The sequence below is a fragment of the Columba livia genome, chromosome 1, assembly GCF_036013475.1.
Source record: "Columba livia isolate bColLiv1 breed racing homer chromosome 1, bColLiv1.pat.W.v2, whole genome shotgun sequence".
In the NCBI taxonomy this organism is placed as follows: Eukaryota; Metazoa; Chordata; class Aves; order Columbiformes; family Columbidae; genus Columba; species Columba livia.
The window spans coordinates 209,853,989-209,881,321 of record NC_088602.1 but is presented as its reverse complement, the minus strand read 5'-3'; the positions used below and the strand labels follow the sequence as shown (position 1 = coordinate 209,881,321).

Sequence of the window (27,333 nt, the reverse complement as noted above, 5' to 3'; positions counted from 1 at the left end):
CATTAATATTACTCATAGCAAATTTTTACTAATGAATCCTGGTTTCTAGTAGAGGCAACCAGGACTGCAGGGGAAGATACTTAGGGAAGGGATCTTCCCTTGCAAATCAGAGAATGGTTTTGGTTGGAAAAGACCCTCAAGATCACAGAATCCAACCATTATCCCAACTGTGGTACTAAACCATGTCCCTGAGAACCTCATCTTTGTCTGTTCAACCCTCCAGGGATGGTGACTCCAGCACTGCCCTGGGCAGCCTGTTCCAATGCCTGAAAACTCTTTTGGTGAAGAAATTATTCCAATGTCCAATATAAACCTCCCCTGATGCAACTTGAGGCCATTTCCTCTCATCCTATCACTTGTTCCTTGGGAGAAGAGACCAACACCCTCCGTGCTACAACCTCCTTGAGGTTCTGACGTGGATGGCGAAAGAAGAACTTGTGCCTAAAACCTGTGAAAAACAAGACGAAACTGAAGGCTGGCACTGAGATCTTCCTTCCATGCGTCTCTGACCTTCACCCCACGTTAAAATTCAAGTGTAGGAGAGAGGATGAGGCAGCTGCACTGGAAAAAAGCATCACGACCTCATTTGCGATGAGCAGTGATAAGCAGGCCAGGCTGCGGTCCCCATCAGTTCAGTAAACACTAATGATGAGGAGAGCACAGACTGTCACCGGTGATAAAGAACAGGCTAAACACTCTATTAGTTTTTCATTTTGTGAATTAATGTTTTTTATGGTGTGTGTACACTCGCTAGTTAATGAATTGTCTCGTTAGAGCTGCCTGCGGAGCTCCTCATCTGCCTCTGCCGGTAGGCATAAATCTCACAAGAAAATCAGCACTTTTAACAAGGCAATAACTCCTCTAAAAGTGGTGTGTTTTCCATTACATTCTAAATGTGCGGCCTCTGGAAAGGGATTATCAAAAGTGTCCCTGAGCAAGAGAGGGAAAGGCACAAAGTGCGGTGGGAGGTTCTACCTCCATCGTACGGAACTCACGGGAAGGTTTGGTGCCTCAACGCTTGTCTTTACGCACTTTGCATCTGAGGCTGGAAAAGGCTGGAATAAAACCCAACACCTTTTGGTTCATTTACAAAAATTCTGAAAAGCAGGGTTATTTTTTCACCGAAGGAAGGGAAATTGTGCAGGTGCCATGAAGAGCAGCAGAGCTCCCACGGTTGAAGACTTTCAACATGGAAGGATCTCTTTGGTAAGTCCAGGTTTGCTGTTCCAGTGCTTCTCAACTATGAAAACTCCCCTGTATTAAATTTTGCTGTTTTCAATGATTTATAATGTAACTTTCCTCTTCCTACCCCTCTCAGAAATGTTATTTCTTGGGCTGGATTCTATTAGCTCAGAAACAACTTAGTAAAAACCCATTAATCTGGTTTTGAGTTATGAAAAGAATTTGTTGTCCTTTCAGTGTTTCGCACGGTTCTCGGTGTTTGATTAATTAAAACCAGCCAGGTGCCTCACCTAATTTTCATTAAAAACAGCAAAATCACAGCTCCAGTGAAGTCAACAGTTGCTTGCATCAATCTACATAGAGCCAAAAATTCACCTCCAAACTAATTTCTTTGCCCATTTTCCACTGGTTTCAATAGGTGGAGATCTTTTAAAATGGTCAACATTTGGGAATGAATGAGTGAAAATGAGTCCTGTATCCCAACTAGCGTGGTCAGCAGGACAAGGGCAGTGACCCTTCCCCTGTACTCTGCATTGGGGAGGCCACACCTGGAGTATTGTGTTCAGTTCTGGGCCCCTCAGCTCAGGAAAGAGATTGAAGTGCTGGAGCGGGTCCAGAGAAGAGCAACAAGACTGGGGAAGGGACTTGAGCACAAGCCCTATGGGGAGAGGCTGAGGGAGCTGGGCTTGTTTAGTCTGGAGAAGAGGAGGCTTAGAGCTGAGCTCAGCACTCTCTAGAACTACCTGAAGGGCAGTTCTAGCCAGGTGGGGATTGGTCTCTTCTCCCAGGCATCAGCAATAGGACAAGGGGCCATGGCCTTCAACTCTGCCAGGGGAAATTGAGGCTGGAGATGAGAAAGCAATTCTTTGCAGAGAGAGTGGTCAGGCATTGGAATGGCTGCCCAGGGAGGTGCTGGACTCACCGGCCCTGGAGGTTTTGAAACTGAGATTGGACGTGGCACTTAGTGCCATGATCTAGTCAATGGACTGGAGTTGGACCAAGGGTTGGACTTGATGATCTCTGAGGTCTTTTCCAACCCAGTCGATTCTGTGAATCTGTAATACGGGAGAAACAGACCTTTACGCATTGACTCCATGGAAGATTCTCCATACCGCTGTCAGGATGAACAGGAACTGAAATTATTAATTTTTGGCAGCTAAAAGAATAAGAGAGATGAGCTCTGGCCACGCACTTGGATTAATGTAAAAAAAGCCTCAAAGCTACAAAGAACTGTCCATCTGCACATAAGAATTCCTCAGAACTAGAAAAGAAAAATCTGGGATTGTTATTAGGGCACTTATAAAGCACTGAGTCTTGAACTAAAAACTGAGGGATCAAGATGTTTTGTTAAGGGACTGGTCAACCAGGCCAGGAAAGGGGTTGATGCTCCAAACCATCTGAGATTCCACAAAACACTCCTTACAAACACAAGCATTAATTTAACTTTCTCTTTATTTTTAATCTTGGAGTCCTCCAATAAATGCCCTCAAAACATCATTGCAAAACTTATTATGGTAGAAGATGTCCTGAGATGGATATATTTTGAAAGGACCTTAGACCTCCTGACCTATTGGACTCACTGGAGGAGCAAGGAACAAAAGTCCTGAAGTCAATCGATGTCCTGATGAAGTGCAAAACTGTTCTTCTTTGCAAGAGGCAGGGACAAGGTGAAGAACGTGTAATGAAAATAAATACAATTAAGTAGATACCTTCAAGATCTTCTTTTTGACTGTTGACAATTATAGATAGAGGTGTTTTGGGGGTTGTTAGTTTTTAATAGATTGGTTTGCAAAACAAAAGGAGGAAGACAAATGAGAATGAGTGAGTCTTACCCAGGAGGATACACAGGAAGGTGCTGTTCCATGGCAGCTACAAGGGGTTTTCAAATGTAGGGTGAAGAATGGGAAACACACAGAATCCACCCACAGGAAAAGAGACAAGCACAAAATTGCCCTCAACCTCAGCAGGAACATCAGTTACATTTGGCATCAGTCTCATAGTCGGACTTCTCCACAATTCCTGCTTATTGAAGGGCAATTTCCCCCAAGTCCCACATGAATCTAAATGCTGGTTAGACCATCATGAGGGTGGCAAAGTGACTCACCGGTGACATCAACGATTGACCATACTTTCGAGTCCAGTCACCCAGTTTTGAAAATGATTTTGCCCCTTCACAGTGTAGCGAGTTGTCACCTCCAACAAACCAAGAAGAAGCAGATGGACTTAGTGCTGTTAATCTTTGACACTAATGAGTCATTTTCTTCAGGAAAGATAAGGAGATCCTAATGCACGGAACCAACTGCAGTGGACAGCAGGGACTTTGTGGAGTTATTTCCACAAAAACCTCAACTTGCTGATATTACTCATGAGGGATCCTCATTGTAAAATGGTTGGAAAGCACTGCTAATTAGGTCACTTATTTACATGACAATCCCCTGCATTTAAGGCTGGTGGGTGGGAGGAAAGAAAGATGGAGCAAGAGTAATTAGTGCAATCAGGACGGTAAGTTAAGTGCTGACCCCATAGCACCAGATCAATACTGGGACTGCAGGGCGGTGGTGTGCCTGGTGTGGGACATAAAGAACCATAAACGCCAAGCATCCAGGTGAGAAAAACAACGTCTCATTTCCTAAGCATTAAATATTTGATGTAAAGCACTGAGGCTGGGGAAAGCTGCAACCAGTAATTCACAAGAACAGCTTCATTGCAGACATTCAAGGGGAAGAAAAGGCACTAGGAGATCACTTCGAAAAGAAGACAAGAGCTTCTAGTTGGTTGATGACTGTGTGGTTTCATTGCCTGAGATTCAGCTAAGCAGACCCACATTTAAGCTACAAAATTTTGTCACTAGTGTAATAAAACAAACCAAAAGAACCTCTTAATGCTCAGGTTTACCAAAACAGTCATTTGGTCTCCACAAGGACAGTAGTTCCCTGCTGGTCTTGAAGGTTAATCTTAACACTTTACTGCCTCAAACAAATCTTCCATGGCTTTAGTCCTCCAAAAGCCAGTTCAGCTGAGACGGGATCGGCTGGACTCTTGTTCACTGCCTGGACTGCTCTGCTCCACTCTTGGTCAGGCGTCATTTTGATATGTTAAATCCATTCAATCCCAAAGCATTTTGGGAGAAGACACATCCGTGATGTTGCTTATGGCTCTTTATAAAAGGCTCATAAATGCTCTAAGTTGGGATACGGATGGATACTTAATATTATTTCCTCCTGAACATCTTCTGAAAGGCCTCTGCACCCTGACACTGCTCCCTCAATTAGGTTTTTACTGCTCAGTATGGAGTAACTCTGGGTGACATGATGTATCTGCTGAACCTAAGGTCTAAATATTAGCTAGAAGTCTCCAACCCTACTTTATATAAATACATTTGTAGCTCCTATTAAAAATACAAATGGCAATTATCAGGTGATCACGGATGGTTTGGACTTGATAGATCCCTATCATACTGAGTCTGAGGAGGGCACAGCTCCCCTGTCCTTGCTCAAAGGGAGTCCCACCTGGGAAAACCCATGACTTAAGGCAGGTACCTCATTTCTTGATTACATATACAAACCCCAAGCAGTGGATAGTGGTGCAGTTTGTAGCAGCAAGGATATGCCACAGGTCATTTCTGCGGCATCCCAGAGACGTCAGCACAGGGACAGGCTGAGCTGTGGGGCTGTGCAGACACGAGCATGGTGATGAAGGTAAGATGCCCAAGGAGAATTTTCCCTTTTGGCTTCCTCTGTTTGTCCTCAGAACCAACTAGATCTGAATGAAGATGTGCAACATCATTTTGAACCAGCTGTTCCCAGGCCAGTTTAATACACATGAGCCAGGTGCAGAGCTTGACTTGTTGGGATCGCTGCAGGACCAGTCACATTCACGTAGCTTGTGGGCAGCTCAGGGAAAAGAATCATAGAATCATCGAATAGTTTGGAATGGAGGGGACCTTCAAAGCTCCCCCAGTGTCCCCCCTGCCATAAGCAGGGACATCTTCAGCAGCTCAGGTTGCTCAGAGCCCCGTCCAGCCTGGCCTGGGATGTCTCCAGGGATGGTTCATCTACCACCTCTCTGGGCAACCTGGGCCAGGCTCTCACCACCCTCAGGGACAACAATTTCTTCCTCATGTCCAGCCTAAATCTTCCTCTTTCAGTTTAAAACCATCACCCCTTGTCCTATCACAACAGGCCCTGCTCAAAAGTCTGTCCCCATCTCTCTTATGGGCCCCTTTTAAGTCTGGAAAGGTCACACTAAGGTCTCCCCGGAGCATCTCTTCTCCAGCTGAACAACAGGGTGAACTTGCATTCATGTGTAAAACACCTCATAAACACCAACTGAGTTAACACGATCCTGATCCGTTTGCAAGGCAGAGGTGGAACGGGATGACCCCAGGACGCCCGATCTCCATTCTGACAATGTGTGCCTGGCTACGAGATGGAAAAAGGCAATATGGATGGTTGTATTGTGAAGGTTTCAGAGCACCTGAGAAGGGGATCTGACCACGATTTGAGCATTTATAGAACAGCACCAACTGTTCAGTTACTGGAGCAGAAAAAGAAAGAAAATGCCGGAAAATGAGGCTGCTTGAGAAGCTAAAAGGGAAAGCTGTCATTTAGATCAAGTTATACTGAAGCAACAGATATCATCAAATAATACAAGCACTCAAGATTTATCTTTTTATGTTAATGGCAGATGTCTTGCGTTTGTTAGAAATTTACAGCTTTTTCTGCTTTAGAGACAAACTTACTTTTCTTGAAATAATAAAGCAAGAGCATTCACTAAGTCCTTTTCCTGCATGAGGTCAGGCACATGTTGATCATCTTTAATCTGGCTTTTAAATAAGGCTCTCTATTAATAGGTGTCTAAAATAAACATGTTCCCCATGAGCAATCAATACAGCAAGATGCGTTACGAGTTCAGTGACGGGAGAAAAAAATAAGCTCCAAGTTGAGAGAAATACAGCCCCGTTTAAGAGCTGAATTCAGTTCATTAGAAACGCCGGGGTTAAACACAAAGACCCGTCTGAGTTCAGCACCGCTGTGTGGCCTGACTACGAAATAAAAGGCATCAATTTTACCACCGCGCCGAGCCTGATTTTCATTTGTACTGAGACCCCTTTACACCACTCGGTCAGCAGAAAGGAGCCTTAAAGTGACTGTAAATTACAGCTCCTTTCCTCTGGAGGAGTGGTAGAAAAGGGCTCCGCCATCCATTTGAAAAGGAATCGCTTTCCAGAGTGTCGCAGGATGCTTTCCATCAGCCATCAAAGCCAATTTCAGGCCGAGGAGACTCACCGAGCCCGGCAAAAGGGAGGATGACCCTCTGGCTACAAAGTGCTCTCGGATAATCTCGATCCCGTAATGGCCTTCACTAAGCTTCCCAAAGTATTTTGAGATCTATGGCTGGAAAACGCAATGCAAATGCTCACTATTATCCTTAATAAGAGCCCGCCAGCGACAGAGAGCTGCGGTATTCAGTAAAAAGCTGTAGCACAAACCTTTCTTTCACCCCTTTCTGCTTTCGATTGAAGTTACAGCTCACCTGCACTGTAAGTCTAGAGGGCAAAGTGCTGCCCATCAGCACAAGTGGTGATGGCATCTTCCATACATTGTCCTTTGATTTGGGGGTGAAAGCACCCCTGAATGGCAGAAAAATAACCTGCTTTCGAAGCATCCTGGATAAAGAGGTTAAGAGGCTGAATGCACTTTTGGACACTTCAGAAGGGCCAGATTCTGACCTTGCACACCCTGCCATGCCCCTAAATAAATAAAGGTGTGTAGATGAGGTTCTTAGGGACATGGGTTAGTGACAGTGTTGGGTTAATGGTTGGACTCGATGATCTTGAGGGTCTTTTCCAATCAAAATTATACTATGATTCTATGATTTTATAACACCTTAAAAACACACGATGAGACCAAACTGGATCCTGACAGTGTTTGTAACCACATCCAGCTGCCAGGGCAAGACTTTGCTCTTTTTGCAACATAAAGAGTGAAGCTATAACTCCTTTGATTTACTGTTGGTGTCACAGAATCACACGATGGTTGGGGTTGAAGGGACCTCTGGAGATCATCCAGTCCAACCCACCTGCTAGCACAGGGTCACCAGAGCAGATCCTCATTGTGATTTGACTTCTCAGCATTTCTGCCATTAATCTGGCTCCTTCACAACCCCAATTTGGAAACCACAGGATTACGGTGCGATGTGGCAGTGGGAACTAAGTGTGTCACAGAAAAATCACTGCATTCCTGGATAAAGCCTGTGACAGTAACAAACTCCACGGTGGCTTTTTGTGTGTCGCAAGGTACAATTTCAATTCCTCAGATGACTGGTGAAAAAAAAAGAGATAAGAATCCAATGGGAAAAGACTTCTGTGGGAAGAACAAGAGGGATTTATCTCCCAGTCTACATACTGGTATCTGCATCACTTTGACATATCGACATCATTTAAATACACACTTACGGCTGTCACGGTGGGACTGACGGCAGAGGTGGGGACAAGGTGGCCACGGTCTGAGGGGGTAGAAAGGTCCTGCCTGGAGCTGGGTTGTCTCCATCCCCCCAAACACGGCTCATATGAAATGGGGAGAGCGGGAAAACCACGTTTTCTCAATGTTCTGTGCAAACCCCCCTCTTTGGAAAGGCAGTGTGGCGTTTCCACATCTCTCATTAAACCTGCATGCAGCTGGCTTAACCAAACACAGTAATTAGCTCCGCGTCTAAATGCAAATTGGCAGAGTGGAGACACAGCTTTGCCAGTGAGAAACTGCAATTCGTGTCTGTGGAGTGACGGGTAGTGGAGAAACAGCTCCATCGTGGTATTTTTTCTGCAGCTACGGCTTTGCTCACAGCAGCAGGGCTGAGATGGCCTTGAGGGCACAGGATGGAGCCAGCCCTTGGAGGAGGTCTCCTGTGTATCTCCTCTAGTACTGGGGTGTTTCCCCTACGGAATCGTAGAATCATTTAGGTTGGAAACGACCTTGAAGATCACCGAGTCGAACCATTAACCCAACACTGGCACTGCCTCATGTCCCTGAAAAACTATTCTCTGTGTCTTTTAGAATCACAGAGTCACAGAATCATTTTGGTTGGAAGAGACCCTTGAGATCATCAAGTCCAACCATAACCCACCCCTGGCACTGCCCCATGTCCTGAGAACCTCATGTCCGTCTGTCCAACCCTCCAGGGCTGGTGACTCCAGCACTGCCCTGGGCAGCCTGTTCCAATGCCCAACAGCCCTTTGGGGAAGAAATTGTTCCCCACATCCAACCTCAACCTCCCCTGGTGCAACTTGAGGCCGTTTCCTCTGCTCCTGGCGCTTGTTCCTGGGGAGCAGAGCCCGACCCCCCCTGGCTCCAAGCTCCTTTCAGGCAGTTCGGAGATCAGAAGGTCTCCCCTCAGCCTCAGGCAGGGTGGAGCTGCAGAGGTCCAAATAAGTACTCATATTTTTCCTTAATTATTGAGAGCTGACCTTCCAGTTTCTGCCAGTGTAGACACAAGGTCAACCTGATGTCTATTTGAAACTGAGTTTTGTGTAGAAGACTTGGAATCTTTGCTTTTTAAGGAATTGTTGCTCCAGTGCCAACTTCCAAGGGACACCAGGAGACTGGGAGGAGCTGGTATTGAAAGTCAAGAGCTTTCACAACTGTCAAAGAAATAATTGGTTTAGGTCTGGTTTTAAAAAAAACTAATGTTTTGAGTTCTTCACGCTTTTGAAGGGTTTCTCCAAATAAAGGGTAAGTGCGCATGTATGTGTGGGGATTTGATACAACAAGGCGCTCACCCAATTGCATGAATCCAGCACCTGGGGTGCTACAAAACCCCAACAAAGAGCCCACAACAAAAGCACTCAGAGTTTTCTTCCATTTCTGCCTTGATTTCAATACCTTTCTGACCTAAAGCTTCCTCTTAGGGGGTTCCTTGATGGACCTCCCAATTTTGACTAAATACGGAGCCTCAGGATATTTGCATTTTGTGAAGAAGGTAATAACAGGAGAGGAGATGGATTTCTTGAGACTATTGCTGGAGATCTGTTTTTCTATATAATAAGGTACTAAAACGGTATTAAAAATATTCTCTGTTAAGGACGACAAAGAGAAAGCACATACAGAAAGTGAACATGATACAACGAACAAACCTTTGGGTGGGTGCAAGAGTATCTACTGATTTACAAATGTGGACACACGTTACACATGCCAAAATTTTACTTTAAGCCACCTAGAAGAGAAAGACAATGTTTTATGTGAATTCAGTGAGAAAGTCATTTAAAACTCAATGTTTAAGCCAGTCAGTCATTAACCGCTGACTACAAGGATGTGAAGGCACCAGATGCCAACAGCCAGATGAATTTAAAAGGGCAGCGGCAACTTGCTGAGCTGATGGCTAAACTTTCATCTTCCTACCTACACACAGCATGCAACCATCTTAAAAATGTAAAGATTGTCCCAACTCCTTCATCATGCATAATAATTCCATCTTTGTTAAATATTCAGAGGGATTCAGAAGGTTGAAGCTCCGCCAAGGGAAAAGTATAAGAGTGTGTTGTATCTGCACACGACAAGGAGAGGAAGAAGAGAGGAAACCCTACTTCCATTTTCATATATAACCTATTTAAAATTTACTTGACTTCCTCCGTTAATTCGTTGTCTTCCAGCAACTTTAATCCTTAAATGGTTATTGTAAAAAAAAAAAAAAAGAAGTTTGTATTCCCTCAAAAGACAAGAGAAAAAGAAAATGACTTTGTCATATCTGACTGGTTTGGAAAATATAAAATCCAATTCTGAAGGAGTGCAGATAAGGGAAGAGCTATGGAAGAGCCATCAGCTTAGCAAACACTAAATAATGAAGAATGCAGAGACTGCCCAGCGTGATAAAACACCCTATTAGCAAAACTGTTTTTAAATGAGTGATAATTGTGGCACATCCACAGCAAAAGGTTATTGAATTTTTATCTCTAGGAAGGGGCTTTTTGACGGCCTAACCAAAGAGCCACCAACAGGTAGCCCCCTTTTTAGGATTTCCCAAAATGTGACCATTTCTACCTCGTGGTTTGTGAATCTTCATTGCTATGCCTATACATCGCCCAATTGCAGCCAAGGAAGCTTTGCTGGAAAAGCCACCAACTAACACGTGGCCACCACCACCATGTAATGAACTTGATGGAGATTACGGTATTTCTCGCATTACATTAAAAATTCTGGCTAAATCACTCACATAATGCTTGGACGATGCCCTGAATGGGATCAAGATTTAATTTAATCTCAAGTCACTGGGACAGAGAAGAGAAACGATCAAAGACAGGGACACATGTTCTCATCACTCATTGGCCCAACATGTGGTAAGCACATTAGATAAAGCCTAACCACTGCCACCAGTTGATGAGATATTGCTCTTGTTCAAGCACAGACACATCCATGTGGCATCTAGTCCAAGGAGAAAAATAACGCAGGAGACAGAGTTGCACATAGGAACATAACAAGTGTCATCTGCCCAAAGTCAGCCACCAAAAAAGAGAGCCAGGTGCCTAACGGCCCGTTGACTTGCGTATGACGAACTACAGATTCCAGTTGCATTGAACTGGAATATTTGGGTATCACGTGGGCATGTCTTAAAGTCAGCGTTACTGACGCTGAAGTGCCAAAGCTGGCTCCACTGACGGAATCATCAAATCATTTTGGTTGGAAAAGACCATCAAGATCATCACGTCCGACCATTAACCCAACACTAGGAAGTTCACCTCTAAACTGTGTCCCTGAGAACCTCATGTCCGTCTGTCCAACCCTCCAGGGCTGGTGACTCCAGCACTGCCCTGGGCAGCCTGTTCCAATGCCACACAGCCCTTTGGGGAAGAAATTGTTCCCACATCCAACCTCAACCTCCCCTGGCGCAACTTGAGGCCGTTTCCTCTGCTCCTGGCGCTTGTTCCTGGGGAGCAGAGCCCGACCCCCCTGGCTCCAAGCTCCTTTCAGGCAGTTCAGAGATCAGAAGGTCTCCCCTCAGCTCCTGTTCTCCAGCTGAACCCCCCAGGTCCCTCTGGGGCTCAACTCTGTTTACCTATGGGGAAGCACCACAGTATTAGAGGAGATGGCAACCTCAGTCTGAATTTTATGAACTACAGTGCTCAGGGGCAGAAACCCCCTTTATTGAGCTTTATTTTCAGTCAGTTATTTCCCCCCACACCCCGATGCTCATTAACATGCTGTGGCTTCCAGCAATGAGATGCTCAAAAATTCAGATGATCAAACCCTGACAGAAAAGAACAGAATCACTCGTTTGACAGTTGAGCGTTACGGCATTAACATTGAATGAATCTTTGAAACAAGAGATGGTTAATTTTTCCCCCTCCCAGCAGAGTCCGAGCACATTAGCATCGCTTTTCTCCCGCTCAGCTGGGATGGATGGAGACACCTCATCTCATTTTTTCCTCTGTTATTTATTCTTCACATTCCTCCCCAAAAGAATCGCCCTCCCCGTATATCACCGTATCTTGCTGGATTTGTAAATACATCTGACTCCTACCACCACCTTTGCCCCACGGCATCGCTTCTTACTTCTCCCGCATAGATTGCAGGCAGCTCTATTGATGTTCCATTTATGAGATGTGCTCCACCAAGTTTCATTTATAACCGTGAGGTCAACAGCCTCTATCATTTTCTAACACTGCTCGTCCTTCCTTTTGTTTCAGGTACTCCTGGCATTTGTGTACAGACATTTTAGTGCATTGGTATAAAGTTATTACAAAGGAAGATGAATTTTTACTGTCAGGAGGAGGCTGCCAAGTGAAATATTACACTTTGTGCTTTTATGTTTATTCACTGCTGCGTGTAACGTCCTCTCAGAAGCCTGAAAGTCACGCTTATGCTCTTTTATGTTAGGAAAATATTGATTTATTAAAAAAAATCAGTTCCAACTAGAACTGAAATTACAAATGATGTTTTATTTTTGACAACTGTTGCTATCCAGAGCTCAGCTCCTCAGCCCCAACAACTCTCCCAGTGACTACAGTTCTGTGAATAAATATTAGGCTGCTGAACTTTGATAGTATTTTCCATTGGGTTTTGTTTTCTTTTTTAATAATCCCCTACAGTACACCCTGTGAGGACACAGAAATTCTTCTTGTCACGTGGGTATTGAGAACTCAAAGCATGGGTTAACAGGAATGTAAAAGCTACCTGTAGTATTTTGGGTCTTTAATTGTGAGCTGATATATAATCTTAATTACCCTTCTGGATTCCAACAAACTGATTGCGGAGAGCTGGAATCAAGATGTTAAAGGTCCTGATCTAGAGCAGAGTCGTAAGCCATAGGAAGGGTTGTCAGTCAACCAGAGATGCTCTCCTGTTAAGGGACAATTGTTTTAACTACCATTTGATTAGCACCAGCAAATTTCCCCCATCACTTCGCAGAAAATAAGGCTGAGGTGATTTTCCATGCGAAAGCCCAGAAGATCCACCTGCCCACAGCCCTGTTCCTCTGTGGGTACTTTCCCCCAGGACTCTGCTCCGTGTTTGCGTCACAAACGGCGGAAATTCCGTGTATCCTCACTACGTCCCCACGCGTCCTGGGATCCCACTAAGCTGTCCGGCATTTTTTACACACGATTTATTTCTGCAGACCTTTTCCTTTGTTCCTCATCTACAGCATCACGTAGATGCCTCCTTCCACACTCTAGGCCGCTGCATTTAATATAACTGTCCTGGTTTTGCTAAAAACAAGTTTCTCTTTTAGTGAATTTGCCTGTCAGCTAAAGCCTTCATATTAACTGCATTTTCCTGGAGCACCAGACACATGTTTTGGTAAACCTAGCAATGGAATGCAAACTTATTGATAAGCACGGATGGACATCTCGCGAGAGGGGCGACGAGAAACAAGTGAGCAAGAAACTGACCAACAGTGTATAACATTCCATTCACGTGAATACTTCATATAAAGTGGGAGATCACGAGGATCTCGTCCGCTTTCCCTTTTGCCCTTTTCCCTTCTGCTTATGGCCAACATTAGGAGAGGACCTTGCTAGTCGTCCCTGTGAACTGAGGCCAGTGACAGACTGAATCCAGCTCCGGTTGGCTGCAGAGTCCAGTCCAGGACTTTGGTTGCCAGCTCTGCAGTTGCTGAGACTTTCAAGATTGGTTTTGTATATTTTGTATTATTTTCTCTATTCTTATTAGTAGCATTAGTAAAACATCTTTAATTTTTTCCAACTCTCTTCACTCTGTCCTTCTTTTCCTCCCAATTGCCTCTCCTTAGTGGAAAGGGGGGAGAGGGAGGGGGAAGTGGGGGCGGGGAGAGGGGGTTAACAATACATCTGCCAGGGTTTTATTGTCACCCCGCAATCTTAACCCTCGACAATAACCCTTTGTCAACAAGGGATGCCCAGCATTTGTAAGACACCCAGTATTTTATTCCGGGGATCTGGGGCAATGTGAAGTGCTCTAACAAATTCATGGCCACCTCCTCATGGTCAACCTGTAATGCAGAAGAACTATTGGGACCGTCCTGGTAGGCAGGTGAGACCCTGGTCCCAGGAGAAGCTTCACACCATGTCAGCTGAGCTGTAGGTGACTCCTCGTGAGTTAATAACAGCGGAAAAGCACCGGTGGAAAGCAGCAGAGCTGAGATCTGTTTATGCCGAGCAACACTTCTGGGGCAGAGCCACAACCCTCCTCTGAAGGTGACCCCACACAGTCATTGCCAACGACAGCGACAAGAGAATTAACACTAATTATGTCTCCAGTACTCTCCAGACAGATTAAAATCACTGTTCCCCAAGGGAAGGAGCAAAAGCTGAAGCACAGAGAAGTGAAACGCTCTCACAAAGGTGTTGGGGGCAATGCGTGACAGCCAGGAGCAGAAGTGGTATCTTCAGGCTCCTCCTTTCTTGCCCTCCCGCACCTTGGCTCACCAAGGGTTGGCTTCTACCTTTGCCAGCTGAGCATTAGTGCCCCGCACGTTATGGCACTCCTCATTAAAAGTGGTGTAATTTCCTTAATGAATTTATAATACATATATAGTTATAAATATTCAGAGACCTAGCTATGTTTTAAAGAATATTAAACCTGTCTCAGCACTGTGCAATGTCATAAGCAGGGACTGCTGAAAGCTCAACCTTCCAGAACTTATGCTAGAAGGGATGCTCTTGGCACCCTCATATGGTGACCACCACGGTCCAAGCAGATGTCACACCACAGCATTCACTAGGAATAAAGAGATGGAGCTTCTTTGCCTTCTCGGACATAAAACAACTTTGAAATCAAGAAGAAAAGATGCCCACTCCTGCCAATACCACCTATTTATGTTGGTTTCCATTTCTTAGACTTACTCTGGCTGCCTGAGAGGCTGGAGAAAGCAGCCTTGGTGCGGCCTGCCAACCACTCCAGGCTCTCGTGCATGTTGGCCAAGGCCTTCAGGTCGCTGACGTCCCGCAGGATCTCCTGTTGAGGGATGAGTTTATCTCCCAGGTTGCCAATGAGAACTTCGGACTCTTTGCCAAAAGCAGCCCTGAAACACAAACCAAAGGCAGCCTCAGAAATGCAGCACAGGACACGAAGGGAGAGACACCAGTTACACCACCGAGAAGGTCCCACCAGCCAACATAGAAGTATAAGTTGGGGAATGACTTATTAGAGAGCAGTGTAGGGGAAAGGGACCTGGGGGTCCTGGGGACAGCAGGGTGACCATGAGCCAGCACTGGGCCCTTGTGGCCAGGAAGCCAATGGTACCTGGGGTGGGTTAGAAGGGGGTGGTCAGTAGGTCAGAGAGGTTCTCCTGCCCCTCTGCTCTGCCCTGGGGAGACCACACCTGGAATATTGTGTCCAGCTGTGGCCCCTCAGTTCCAGCAGGACAGGGAACTGCTGGAGAGAGTCCAGCGCAGCCACCAAGATGCTGAAGGGAGTGGAGCATCTCCCGTGTGAGGAAAGGCTGAGGGAGCTGGGGCTCTGGAGCTGGACAAGAGGACACTGAGGGGTGACCTCATTCATGTTTACAGATATCTAAAGGGGGAGTGTCAGGAGGATGGACCCAGGCTCTTCTCAGTGACAACCAATGGTAGGACAAGGGGTAATGGGTTCAAACTGGAACACAAGAGGTTCCACTTAAATATGAGAAGAAACTTGTTCCTGGTGAGGGTGTCAGAGCCTGGCCCAGGCTGCCCAGGGAGGTTGTGGAGTCTCCTTCTGTGCAGACATTCCAACCCGCCTGGACACCTTCCTGTGTAACCTCATCTGGGTGTTCCTGCTCCATGGGGGGATTGCACTGGATGAGCTTTCCAGGTCCCTTCCAACCCCTGACATTCTGGGATTCTGTGAAGTGATCCAGCGTTGGGTCTCAAGAACGTTGCCTGGCAGAGTTTTTGAAGTCTGGTTATTTTGCAGTTTACAACATATCTGTCTCAGGGAGGGTTTTTTTTTCTATCCTTCCTGCATTTAATCTCTGGATTTCACCTCATTCCTCACAGTTACCAATTCATCCCAACCTATTCCCCACCTCTCCGCCCACCCAGCATTTACAGCTTGCTGAGACACGCAGGTGCTTTCCGTGTCTCCCTGGGATATGTATAAATAATGCACATGTAGTACTTTTAATCTTTCCTTGTAAATCTGCTCTTCCAATCCCTGATTTTTTTTCCTCATATCTTTCAAAAGAAAAGTCCTGTGGAACCTGACGGTTTATCATGACAAAGTGACAAACAAATGACTTCAAATACCAGTCTGTGCCGTATTTGCACAGAGACAGCACCTGGTGAGAAATGCCGACCAAGAACAGAGGAGTTTAGCCCAAAAAAAGCTGAAAAAAATGATTTCAAGGTGTGTAACGGGTCACTCCACTGTCATGCTCCATCTTTTACATTCACATTTAGCTTTCCCAATGCTTGTCTCCACAAAGAGCTTGCTTGGTTATCTCCCAGAACTGTTTGCATGGCAAATACTCCCATCGCTTTTGCAGGTAAAGGAGAAGACTCCAGCATGACTTTTTGTGTAAAGGGATGGAGAAAATCAGGACACGGTTCCTAAGTCTAATTACAAAAGCTCCTGGATGAAACCAAGTGCATTTCACTGCAAAAGACTCTAAGTGACGGCACATTTACCAGGGTCCTTAGTACATTCTTCCCTGCATTAGTTGCTCTTTTTGTTATGAATTTGCATTTCACTTTCATTCAACTTTGCAAATCTCCACTTCCCGTCATTAGCTCTTTTATGAACTTACAATGAGGAATCATGCTGCTGAGCATAATAGCTGCAACGAGCTGCAGCAAAATAATCCCATCAGCGGCATTTTATATACGATCTAAGCAGTTTTATTGCCATCATCTCCCTGGATTTGTGGGACTTCACTGTCACTTGAGGAAAAAAAAAAATCAGAACAACCCTAAAATGGGTGTAAATTGCTCAATTGAATTGACTAAAGGCAAAAAGTAAAAATAGCCCTGATTGAAAAAATCTCTTTGAGGGTTTTCTGCTGCTTGACAATAAAAAATATGCTGCCTTAGGCTGTTGATGGCTTGGGAGAAATCCTTGTGTGTTGGCCGTGGCTGAGGACCGAGACAGGAGCATCTCCATCTCCAGTGGACTGTGGCTGTGGTAATTCAGCTGTTCGTCCTCGCCATAGGATGGGGTTAATTTTGACCCGCTCGGCCTATCGGAAGTATATTAAATCCTTTCTGAACTTCAGAAAAGCACTTTACAAGCTTCCCTGACTGACACACCAGAGGCTGTGCTGCCATCCAGAGACTTGGACAGGGTGGAGAGCTGGGTGGGGAAAAACTTAATGAGATATAACAAGGGCAAGTGTAGAGTCTTGAATCTGGGCAGGAACAACCCCAGGTTCCAGTGTAAGTTGGGGAATGACCTATTAGAGAGCAGAGTAGGGGAAAGGGACCTGGGGGTCCTGGGGACAGCAGGGTGACCATGAGCCAGCACTGGGCCCTTGTGGCCAGGAAGCCAATGGTACCTGGGGTGGGTTAGAAGGGGGGTGGTCAGTAGGTCAGAGAGGTTCTCCTGCCCCTCTGCTCTGCCATGGGGAGACCACACCTGGAATATTGTGTCCAGTTGTGGTCCCTCAGTTCCAGCAGGACAGGGAACTGCTGGAGAGAGTCCAGCGCAGGGCAACAAAGATGCTGAAGGGAGTGGAGCATCTCCTGTGTGAGGAAAGGCTGAGGGAGCTGGGGCTCTGGAGCTGGACAAGAGGAGACTGAGGGGTGACCTCATTCATGTTTACAGATATATAAAGGGGGAGTGTCAGGAGGATGGAGCCAGGCTCTTCTGGGTGACAACCAATGGTAGGACAAGGGGTAATGGGTTCAAACTGGAACACATGAGGTTCCACTTAAATGTGAGAAGAAACTTCTTCCTGGTGAGGGTGGCAGAGCCTGGCCCAGGCTGCCCAGGGGGGTTATGGAGTCTCCTTCTCTGCAGACATTCCAACCCGCCTGGACACCTTCCTGTGTAACCTCATCTGGGTGTTCCTGCTCCATGGGGGGATTGCACTGGATGAGCTTTCCAGGGCCCTTCCAACCCCTGACATTCTGGGGTTCTGTGTTATTTCTGAGTCACAAGAGGCTACGAAGCTCTGGGGAGTGAGGACAGCTGAACGACTCCTCCAACGTCCAAATGGGCGTTTGAAGGTTGAATCGGGTGGACAAGCTCGTAGGTAGGACTGGCCATTTATTTATTCACTAAAGCATATTCATCCCTTCAAGTAAAACACATTATTGACTTCTACAGCAAACACAGAACACATCCTTTAGCTCTACCCACCTACAAACACTCAGATACCCCCACCTGGGGAGCAGAAGACATTGCATGGACACATTTTCCCCTCCAACCAAACCACTCCCGTTGACTTCGTCTATCAAATCCCACTGGCAACTGCATCAATCACTCAGAAAAATAAGAAAGAAAACACTTGGTGAATATCTACCTTCATTACCATGGCTTTCCAATACAAAATGCTATAGAAAAAGTGCTTTTTTTTGGGAGCCACAACTTGTGAGCTGGTAAATGAGGCGTCACTACCGCAATCAGAAATTCGGCTTTATCACAGGGACAACTCTGCTGCCTTCCCACACGCAAAGAGAAATGGGTTTGGCGCTGCTTTGGGTGGGTGGCCTGTGCATGAATAATACACTGGTTGGGAAAATTCCATATCATACAAAGCATTTCCTATTTTTACTCCCAGGAGGAATACAAATAAGGACTTATATGGCAAGTTGTAAGTGTTGCTGGGAAAATGAGGTTCTGCCACTCGCTTTAAAACAACCCCAGAAGTTTGTATAAAAAGGACAGCAAACACATATAATGGTTTTCTTTAATGCACGTCCTTGACTGCAGAAACCCCAATTCATTTATTCGCACAAACTGAAACAACCTTCCGCAAGGGAAATCCCTTTTAGGAGATAACTTTGAAGAGTTCTGGTGGATTCCTGTAAGTTCGATTTAAACCTGCTGTTAGCAAACGGCCCCCTGAAGCAAATTTTCACTAGTGTTCTAAGAGAATACTCACTACATACATGTCTTTGCCTTTATTACATTTTCAAGGCTAAACACCTGTAAAAACCCAAATCAGCTGAATATCCAACCTTAACTCCACTCTTTTGAATACCCGCATTAAAACAGCATCTTCAGACCTTTGATTCCCGTACAGTTTCTCAGCCAATACTTGTCACATTCATATCTGTAAATGTGTATCTAAGACACAGCCGGCACACACAGAGATCTGCAACCACCCTCTGCATTTAATTTATGAGTTTTTGATGGTTCAGTGTTGGGCCCTTGGTTTGAATTGCCACAATTTTGAAAATTCAAATCCCATCCTACCTTACCCATGAAATTCGCTTTGGAATTTGCCAAAGCTTCTGAGAACAATAAAAGATCCCAAATAAAAGCACCCAAAGATGGAAATTCCCGGCTGTGGAGATGATTTGCTTTAGAAAGCAAGAAAACCTCATACCCAAGCGGTTCATAACGGAGTGTTGTACAGATCTGTAACAAAAGGCAACGCTCCTGTGATTAATTCAGCTGCGCACGTACCCACGTGCAAGATGGAGATTAATACTGCGCATCAACTACACTGCGATTAAAGCAAATTCAAGTGCCTTTCTTCACTGTTTCTTTGTGGGAGATCACTCTTCCTTACACCGATATCTGATGCTGATGCTGCATCGCCCTTTAGTCTCGATTCCTAAGGGACTTGTGCACCATGCAACAGGATTCACTCTTAAATCTCCACTTTGCCAGAGCAAGCTGGCTGCGCTAGCTTAATCCTCAGATTAACTAAGCACCTCATTTTGTTTCTCTTTGTTAAACCATCTTAATTTCTGTTTGTATTTTTTTGCTTTCCAAACACTGTGACCAGGTGGCTTTAGATGTCACAGATACTGTATAGGATGCACAGCGCATCCTTGGCAGGGTACCAGCAGGGATGGAGAGGGCTTGGTGTCCTGGTTCCCCAAAAAAGTCTTCTGCAGGCAAACCAGCCTCTCCCTCCTCTCCTCCAGCAACCAAGAGCAATGGTGATGCTTTTAAGGGATGAGCTGTTAATAAAATTAATAAAATTAATAAAATTAATAAAATTAATAAAATTAAACATCCTATTGAGCTAAACTGCCTGGAAACAGATGGACTGATGACAACAGAGGAGTCTTCCCCTCATCTGTATTTCAGCAGAGGACGGGAAACTCATATGTGAGGGAAGAAAGGCCAGGGAAGAGCATGAGTGATAAATCAAGATGACCTGTGTTACATTTAAGGAGCATTGACCGTGCCAGAGCAGGGCTGAAAAGCAGCCAAGTGTCCACATCAATACGGCAGAACGAAGAAGGAGGTCTCTGAGGTACCCTTGGCAGCAGCTTTACGTTCATTTACCGCTCCTCTCCCTTTTCTCTGCCAAGAAATTAGCGTCAATTATCCCTTTGGCAAATAGCGCTGAGGAAGAAGCTCGCTGGGAGGGTACGTGAGGCTGTAGGAGGAAAGGGGACACCTTTGGGAGCCCCCCAGGAACACAGTGACCCAATGAGGACCTCCTGTCCTTCCTCGCACCCTCTGGACCGCAGAACTCCAAGGGATGCTTTCTGCTGAGCATTGGATGCTTGCAGAGGAGAAGCAACAAAATGAATTTAAATGGCAGCTAAAGCAGCAGGTTGAGCTGTGGCTGTAGGGGAAACACCCTGGAAACAGAGTAAAAGAGATATTTCTAAATATCTATTAAAGTGTGGAGAGGATAAAGATGCAAACGCTCTAGGAAGATTAGTGCTTTGTCACAGTGTTGTACCAAAACCGCATTAAACTGAACATCTGTGAAAACGTTAGTGAAAACTACGACTGGGTCAAAAGCTTGCCATGCAACAACTCAATCGGCTACCTAATATAAGGCGCCTAAAATATGTATAGTATATTATATATACAGTCTCAAAACATGATACACTTTATAATAGCAAGATTATAATGATAGGATTGACATAGGTTTTATTCCATATTTGCAGCTCCTTTCGGATCAGCAGATTTTTCTGTGCATTTACGTCATACAGAAATTTCTACAACTCATTTGTTTTCTATTCCTGCCCTTGAAACGCAGAGTCAGCCCAGAGACCACGGTTAGAAACTGTATATACAAACTATCCAGACAGATTTCCCCTTGACTAATTCAAATTCCCATTATGTTCTTATTTATAAAGAAATAGAGAAAAAGTGGTTTATCCATCTTGCACCGGAATTTGTTTAACAAACATCACACACAGAATCACACAGAATGTCAGGGGTTGGAAGGGCCCTGGAAAGCTCATCCAGTGCAATCCCCCCATGGAGCAGGAACACCCAGATGAGGTTACACAGGAAGGTGTCCAGGCGGGTTGGAATGTCTGCACAGAAGGAGACTCCACAACCCCCTGGGCAGCCTGGGCCAGGCTCTGCCACCCTCACCAGGAACAAGTTTCTTCTCAAATTTAAGTGGAACCTCTTGTGTTCCAGTTTGAACCCATTACCCCTTGTCCTGTCACTGGCTGTCACCGAGAAGAGCCTGGCTCCATCCTCCTGACACTCACCCTTTAGATATCTGTAAACATGAATGAGGTCACCCCTCAGTCTCCTCTTGTCCAGCTCCAGAGCCCCAGCTCCCTCAGCCTTTCCTCACACGGGAGATGCTCCACTCCCTTCAGCATCTTTGTTGCCCTGCGCTGGACTCTCTGCAGCAGTTCCCTGTCCTGCTGGAACTGAGGGGCCACAACTGGACACAATATTCCAGGTGTGGTCTCCCCAGGGCAGAGCAGAGGGGCAGGAGAACCTCTCTGACCTACTGACCACCCCCTTCTAACCCACCCCAGGTACCATTGGCTTCCTGGCCACAAGGGCCCAGTGCTGGCTCATGGTCACCCTGCTGTCCCCAGGACCCCCAGGTCCCTTTCCCCTACACTGCTCTCTAAACATAACAAACAAATAACCCACGTGGGCTTTTTCTGCAAAGGCAAGCCCTCTAAAACTATTTGTTGTGGCAAAACCAATAAAACCCAGCCCAGCCATCATCCTGCAGAAGATTTTGTTTCAATTGCTTCAAAAATTCAGCACCTGAAGGTATTTCAAAAATTCAGCACGAGCATGTTTTTCACAGTGCCTCCAAACGGCATCGGAGTCCTGCAAATGATCCTTGGCAGATATAAATTCACCCGCCAAGCTAAGGTGTTCGGTTTTAAAGGAGCGAAGATCTAGCCCATCCTAAAAATGACCTGGATTCGAGGGTTTTTGGGATTTGCGAAGCCTCGACAACAGTTTGTGCATCCCTAAGAGGCAGCGGCGCCATCGGCGGCAGCTCCAAATCTCCGCTAAGAGGTCGCAACACTGTCAAAAACCAGACATTGCTAATTGACAATTTTAAGCTGTAACATCACACACCAGCTTCTCGCTTAAATTTATTTGAATATTCTAGTCGTGTTAAGTTTTTATTATTTGATTTATCGCAGCGGACAAGGAAGTGTCTTGGGATATATTGTGTAGCTCTAATGATGTGATTTAGTGATAGAGTCTTGTTAAAGTAGGAGCTGTTATTAAATCTTTGTGGAAAAGTGGAATTTCCATGTTTCTGCTCTGCCTTCCCTCTCAGTCCCTGCAATACAGTTCAGGGGTACACACATTACCCCCCCAAAAAAGGACATTGGAAGAGCTGGGTATGGCTGCACTCATTTCAATAGGCAATGCAATTTGTAGGATTAATGAATCCGAAGCTGGGAGATTCTTCCTGGATTCTGGTTTAGAATATATGTAATCCTCAAAAAAGCCCCAAATCCAGCCCAAATCCTCCCAAACTTCTTTGCCTTCACAAGACAAGCAAAGAAGAAAACTTCTGGGATGCCCTGTGAAGATCCAGGTGCTCAGTCAATTTTACACCTCTCAGATGAGACTCTTGATACCAACAGGATTTAGTCCAGTTGTGGTCATGCTGATGCACATTTATCCCATAGGATCCAAAAAAAGAGATCTAGAAACCCATTTAATACAAAGGAGCAGACTGTCATCAAATGGAAACGACTCACAGCTATGGGGTGCTCAGATTCGTAGTGCCAGTAGAGGGAAAAGAGGTCTACAGCTGTCAACCTGCAAAATCATCCTTTCACCCTCCAAAATACTATGAATATAATAAATAGAGCCTGAGAAATTAGAGAGGGAGATATTTTATTCTTGAGAGAAAAAGAAACAAGGGCAGAGAGACAGAAAAGCTACAATTGAGAATGGGAGGGAGAGCTAGGAGGTAAAGAAAAGCCTTCCAAAAAACATCAAGGTTTCGGGAAAGGAGAAACACTAAGACAGCAAAACAGAATAAAAATAATGGAAAGCTCTGAACGCGACACTACGAAAAACACCCACCAGACAGCGGATGGAGCAAACGGAGGTTTAGCTTTTGATGACAACCTCGGCCAGTGCTTTCCAGCTGCCCAGAGGAGGATCGGGGGAAGACCACCCTGCCCCAAGGCAGGACCTGAACTCCATGGCTCTGCCTCAGCACCAAGAGAAGAACTTGAGGGTCCATTGCAAATTGTCCCAGCTTGTTCCCAACTTGGGAAGTTTACAGCACCCTTTGGAAACAGCTGAAGAAATTCAAGCTGTGACCAGTTCTAGGAGCTTTGGACCAACCTCCGATGTTTTCTGCCCTCAAGCATCCCCTGGAGAAAAGCTCATGGGGGCCTTTCCAGTTCACTGTGGTGCAAAATCACGGCTCAGACCACTGGTTCCTCTACCTCTGCATCTTGGTCCTGGGATTAACCCAAACTTTGGAGTAGAGCTGTGCTTGATCGCCCCATCAGCTGTGTGTGCTCTGCCTCGGGACGAGGAAAGAAGAGGAGATTCCATACCCTGGTGTCTTTGCTGCCGTTGGATGGATGACGTGCTCTCCCAGGGCACAGGTGAGATGTGCTGCATGGCCCAAGGGAGATGAGGCGAGACAGTGGTCCCCAAGACACAGTCCCTATATCTATCAGCACTGATGTGGCTGCACCTTGAATCCTGGGGGCAGTTTTGAGCCCCTCACGCCAAGAAAGGCCTTGAGGTGCTGGAGCGAGTGGAGAGAAGGGAACGGAGCTGGTGAGGGGCTGGAGCACAAGTGTGATGGAGCGGCTGAGGGACCTGGGGGTTCAGCTGGAGAACAGGAGCTGAGGGGAGACCTTCTGATCTCTGAACTGCCTGAAAGGAGCTTGGAGCCAGGGGGGTCGGGCTCTGCTCCCCAGGAACAAGCGCCAGGAGCAGAGGAAACGGCCTCAAGTTGCGCCAGGGGAGGTTGAGGTTGGATGTGGGAACAATTTCTTCCCCAAAGGGCTGTGGGGCATTGGAACAGGCTGCCCAGGGCAGTGCTGGAGTCACCATCCCCAGAGATGTTTAAAAGACACATAGATGAGGTTCTCAGGGATGTGGGGTAGTGCCAGCATTGGGTTAGTGGTTTGACTCGATGATCTTAAAGGTCTTTTCCAACCAAAACGACTCTTATGTTTCTATATCCAAATGTTGATGGTACCTTTACTGCTCCCATCATGCCGTCTGGAGTGACACCTTTAACCCAGCCCTGCTGTCTTTCTTTAGCCTGACAATTTTGTCTTGTCCAACAGCGACACGTTTCCAAAGGAGACCCACACCTGCAGGCAGGCTCCAATTTTACATCCGAAATGCAATCAGAGAATCAGCATCAAGTAAACCAGGGGAGAGAAGAGATCCCAATAAGAAGCAGGGATAGTGTAACCATCCTGACCAATGCCATTTGGGATGATTTGGTGACAGATTTGCTATTGCATAGATATCTTTCCACATTGCTCGAATACACCCCCCTCCTTTTGGTGCAGAGCAAGTGAGGATGAGCATCCTCAGGTGAACAGGAGATGCAGGGGAGGAAGGAGCGGACAGCTGGAGCACCATGCAGTCAGGCTTATCCTCACTAAAAAACCAAAAGCAGTGAAATAAAAAGTCATGTGGCACATGAAGACGCTGCAAAGGAGGTTTTGAATTGCTCCATTAACTTTAACCTGAGTGTCTGATCCCAAGTTTGGTGTTCAGGAGCTTGCTGGAGTCAAAAGGTAAGAGAGAAATCACTGTTCCCCTTCCTAACACAGGTTTGGCATTTCAGATCTGCAACCAGAATAACCTGTGTTGTGGTGGGATCTTCCGACCAAAATGGGGTTCCCAGGCAAATGTGAACTGGCAGCACCCCAAAATGTGGTTCCCTTGGGGTGCACAGGGCTCTCGCCACCCCTTGTGCTTCAGAGCTGCCCCGAAAAACAGCAATTTCTGCTGTAACTCGAGCGTGACCAGATCTGAAGCTCTTTTTGCATCGCTTTTCCTCATCAAAGGCAAACCTGGAAATGATACATCTTTGGGTTTTATCACCAACATCTCTGATTCAGTAAGGAAGTGAAGGCTAACCTTTACGAAGCGATAAGGGCAGCATATTTCACACTCACCCCGGTGCCAAATAGCCTTCAGAGCTTTAAAAACTAATCATATGAATAGAGGCATGACTTTTCTTTCCTTTCTCCCCTTGCCAAGTTCTGAGCTACTATAATATGCTCAATCAGGGCCCTTTGTCTGGCCAACCACACCAGAATATTAATGGAGAGATTCTGCTAGTTTCTTACCCTGCCTTTTGACATCTATCTGCAAAAGAGATAGTGGCAGGTTAAGACAACAAAATCAATCACTGTCAACACAGATATGCATTAAGTGGGTTTTTTTTTGCAAAGACATGCATTTGGATTCTTCTTTTTAATTAAACAAATGAGTTACAGGAAACCTGGGGAGGGAAAGAAAACTGTTCAGTGAAAACTTCTTCTTGCCACGGTTAAACAACAAAACAGTGGTAAACTTTCAGGACTTATTTAATTCAGCGACATTAATAAAGGGATGATGCTCGTAGTTAAAAAACTGCTGTTGGCCTTTATTTATGTACAAAAAGATGATGCTCCCATGTTTCATCGAGTTTAAAGTTTCTTTTTTAGAGAGGGTGCTTTAGTCTCTGCCTCCTAAGGAGTGGAGCCCATGAACACAGGTGGGTATTTGTATATCAAGGTTTTAAGTATCTTGGGTGGTTAAACTGGAGTGAAATGAGCTCTCCCAGGCTCTCTCCTCACAGCCACAACCCAAATAACCAAAGTACCCACAGGACCCAATTCCGTTTGGCACAATCATTCCCGATTCATCAGCAGAGCCAAGAGGAAGAGAAAGAAGCAACAGCAGCGAAAAAATGGTGTTCCTTTGTATTAGGAGAAAGTGTGAGAAGAGTCTGCTTAAATGGAAAGAAGATGACAAAAAATTGGACAAGCAATGCGTTTTATTTTGAAGCTCTTAGGAGAGATCTATTCAACCACGCATAGATTCCTGAGGACATTTATCAGCCATGTCGCTTGCCATCAATGGCTAAAAGTGGCCCAGACCAATGATTATCATTTAAATTAATGCTAGAAGAGCATTCACATGGCACTTTGAGGAGCTGAGGCTTAACGCAGGATGCTCTGTGCAAACAGATATGGAGAATTTTTCCCAATGTCTAGGCTAAAAAGGACACAGTACAGGAGCTTTCTCCGGTGAATTCAATGTAGGTGACCTCAGAGGCTTTCTATTCTACCACTTCTGATACAAAATACTTCAATTAATCGATAGTAAAATGACAAAATCGGAATAAAATGGGTATTAGGATCACAATGTTGGCACTGGTAGCATCAGGATGAGTTTGGCCATCAGATTTAGCCTGGCCTGGAATTTCTGTGCCAAGAAACAAAGGGTGAACGCGAAGGCAAAGACGGAGGCTACGACGGAATCCATGAATCTCAACAAACCCAGGGGCTGCGCAAAAACCCCGAGGGCTCTGCATCCTCACCCTTTCACCACCCAAGAGTTTTAAAAGCACTGCCAAAGCTGATTATCCCCACTGGAGTATGAGCAATGATTTCTGTGACTCGACATATTTCCTACTCTTGGTCGTTCCTCTCTCTTAGACTTGCATCATCTTCCTGTTATTGTGCTCAACTTCAGTGAATAAGTAAAATGACAATCTGGGCAAATTCAACTTTAATTTGCAACAGTTTCACTTACTCCTACAGTTCTATAGCCAAATGCCAATCAAGGAAGTGATGAATAGTGATGGGAATGTGCCGACAAGCTTTTTGACTCGCTGGAATGACAAAGAGGACCTGTTTCTTCAGGATGTGTCAACGATTCAGAGCCGAAGCCATTTACAGCACACAGAGAAAGGCAATCTGCCTACTTACAGGCTTTCACTTGCCTGGAAAGAAAAAGGTAGAAACAATCTGGTTTGGACACAGTAAGTTGTCTCTGAAAGAATCCCCTCTGGAAGGACTGGTATTTTTCATCTGATTCGCCTTACACAGCTCCTGGGGTTGAGATAGAGGAGAAACACGACCAGGTCACGGCTCAAATGGAGGAGAGCTTTGGTGACAACACCAGATCTGAGAATTGCTGCCCAGTACAATCAGTTGGCCCCACCATTAGGTCGCAGACTGCTGCTCTGTTTACTACATGGGTGATCGGGGTAGCACCATCAACCAGGACAAAGATCTGCCTGAATTAAAAATAATTCTTTCCCTCTCCAATCCGAGCCACTTTCCTGGGTGTGCTCACAAGCACAATTCTTCATAGAATCATTCTGGTTGGAAAAGATCTTAAAAATCACCACTTCAAA

The 27,333-nt window shown here is 45.6% G+C and overlaps 1 protein-coding gene across 1 annotated transcript in view; it reads right to left on the bottom strand.

The window, feature by feature from the left end:
• EXOC4 (exocyst complex component 4) overlaps positions 1-27,333 on the bottom strand; it is a 427,343-nt gene that overhangs the window by 48,367 nt on the left and 351,643 nt on the right. Inside the window, exon 14 of the mRNA XM_005504316.3 lies at positions 14,495-14,673. Coding sequence (XP_005504373.2) covers positions 14,495-14,673 — 179 coding nt within the window. The remainder of the gene's footprint in view (positions 1-14,494; positions 14,674-27,333) is intronic.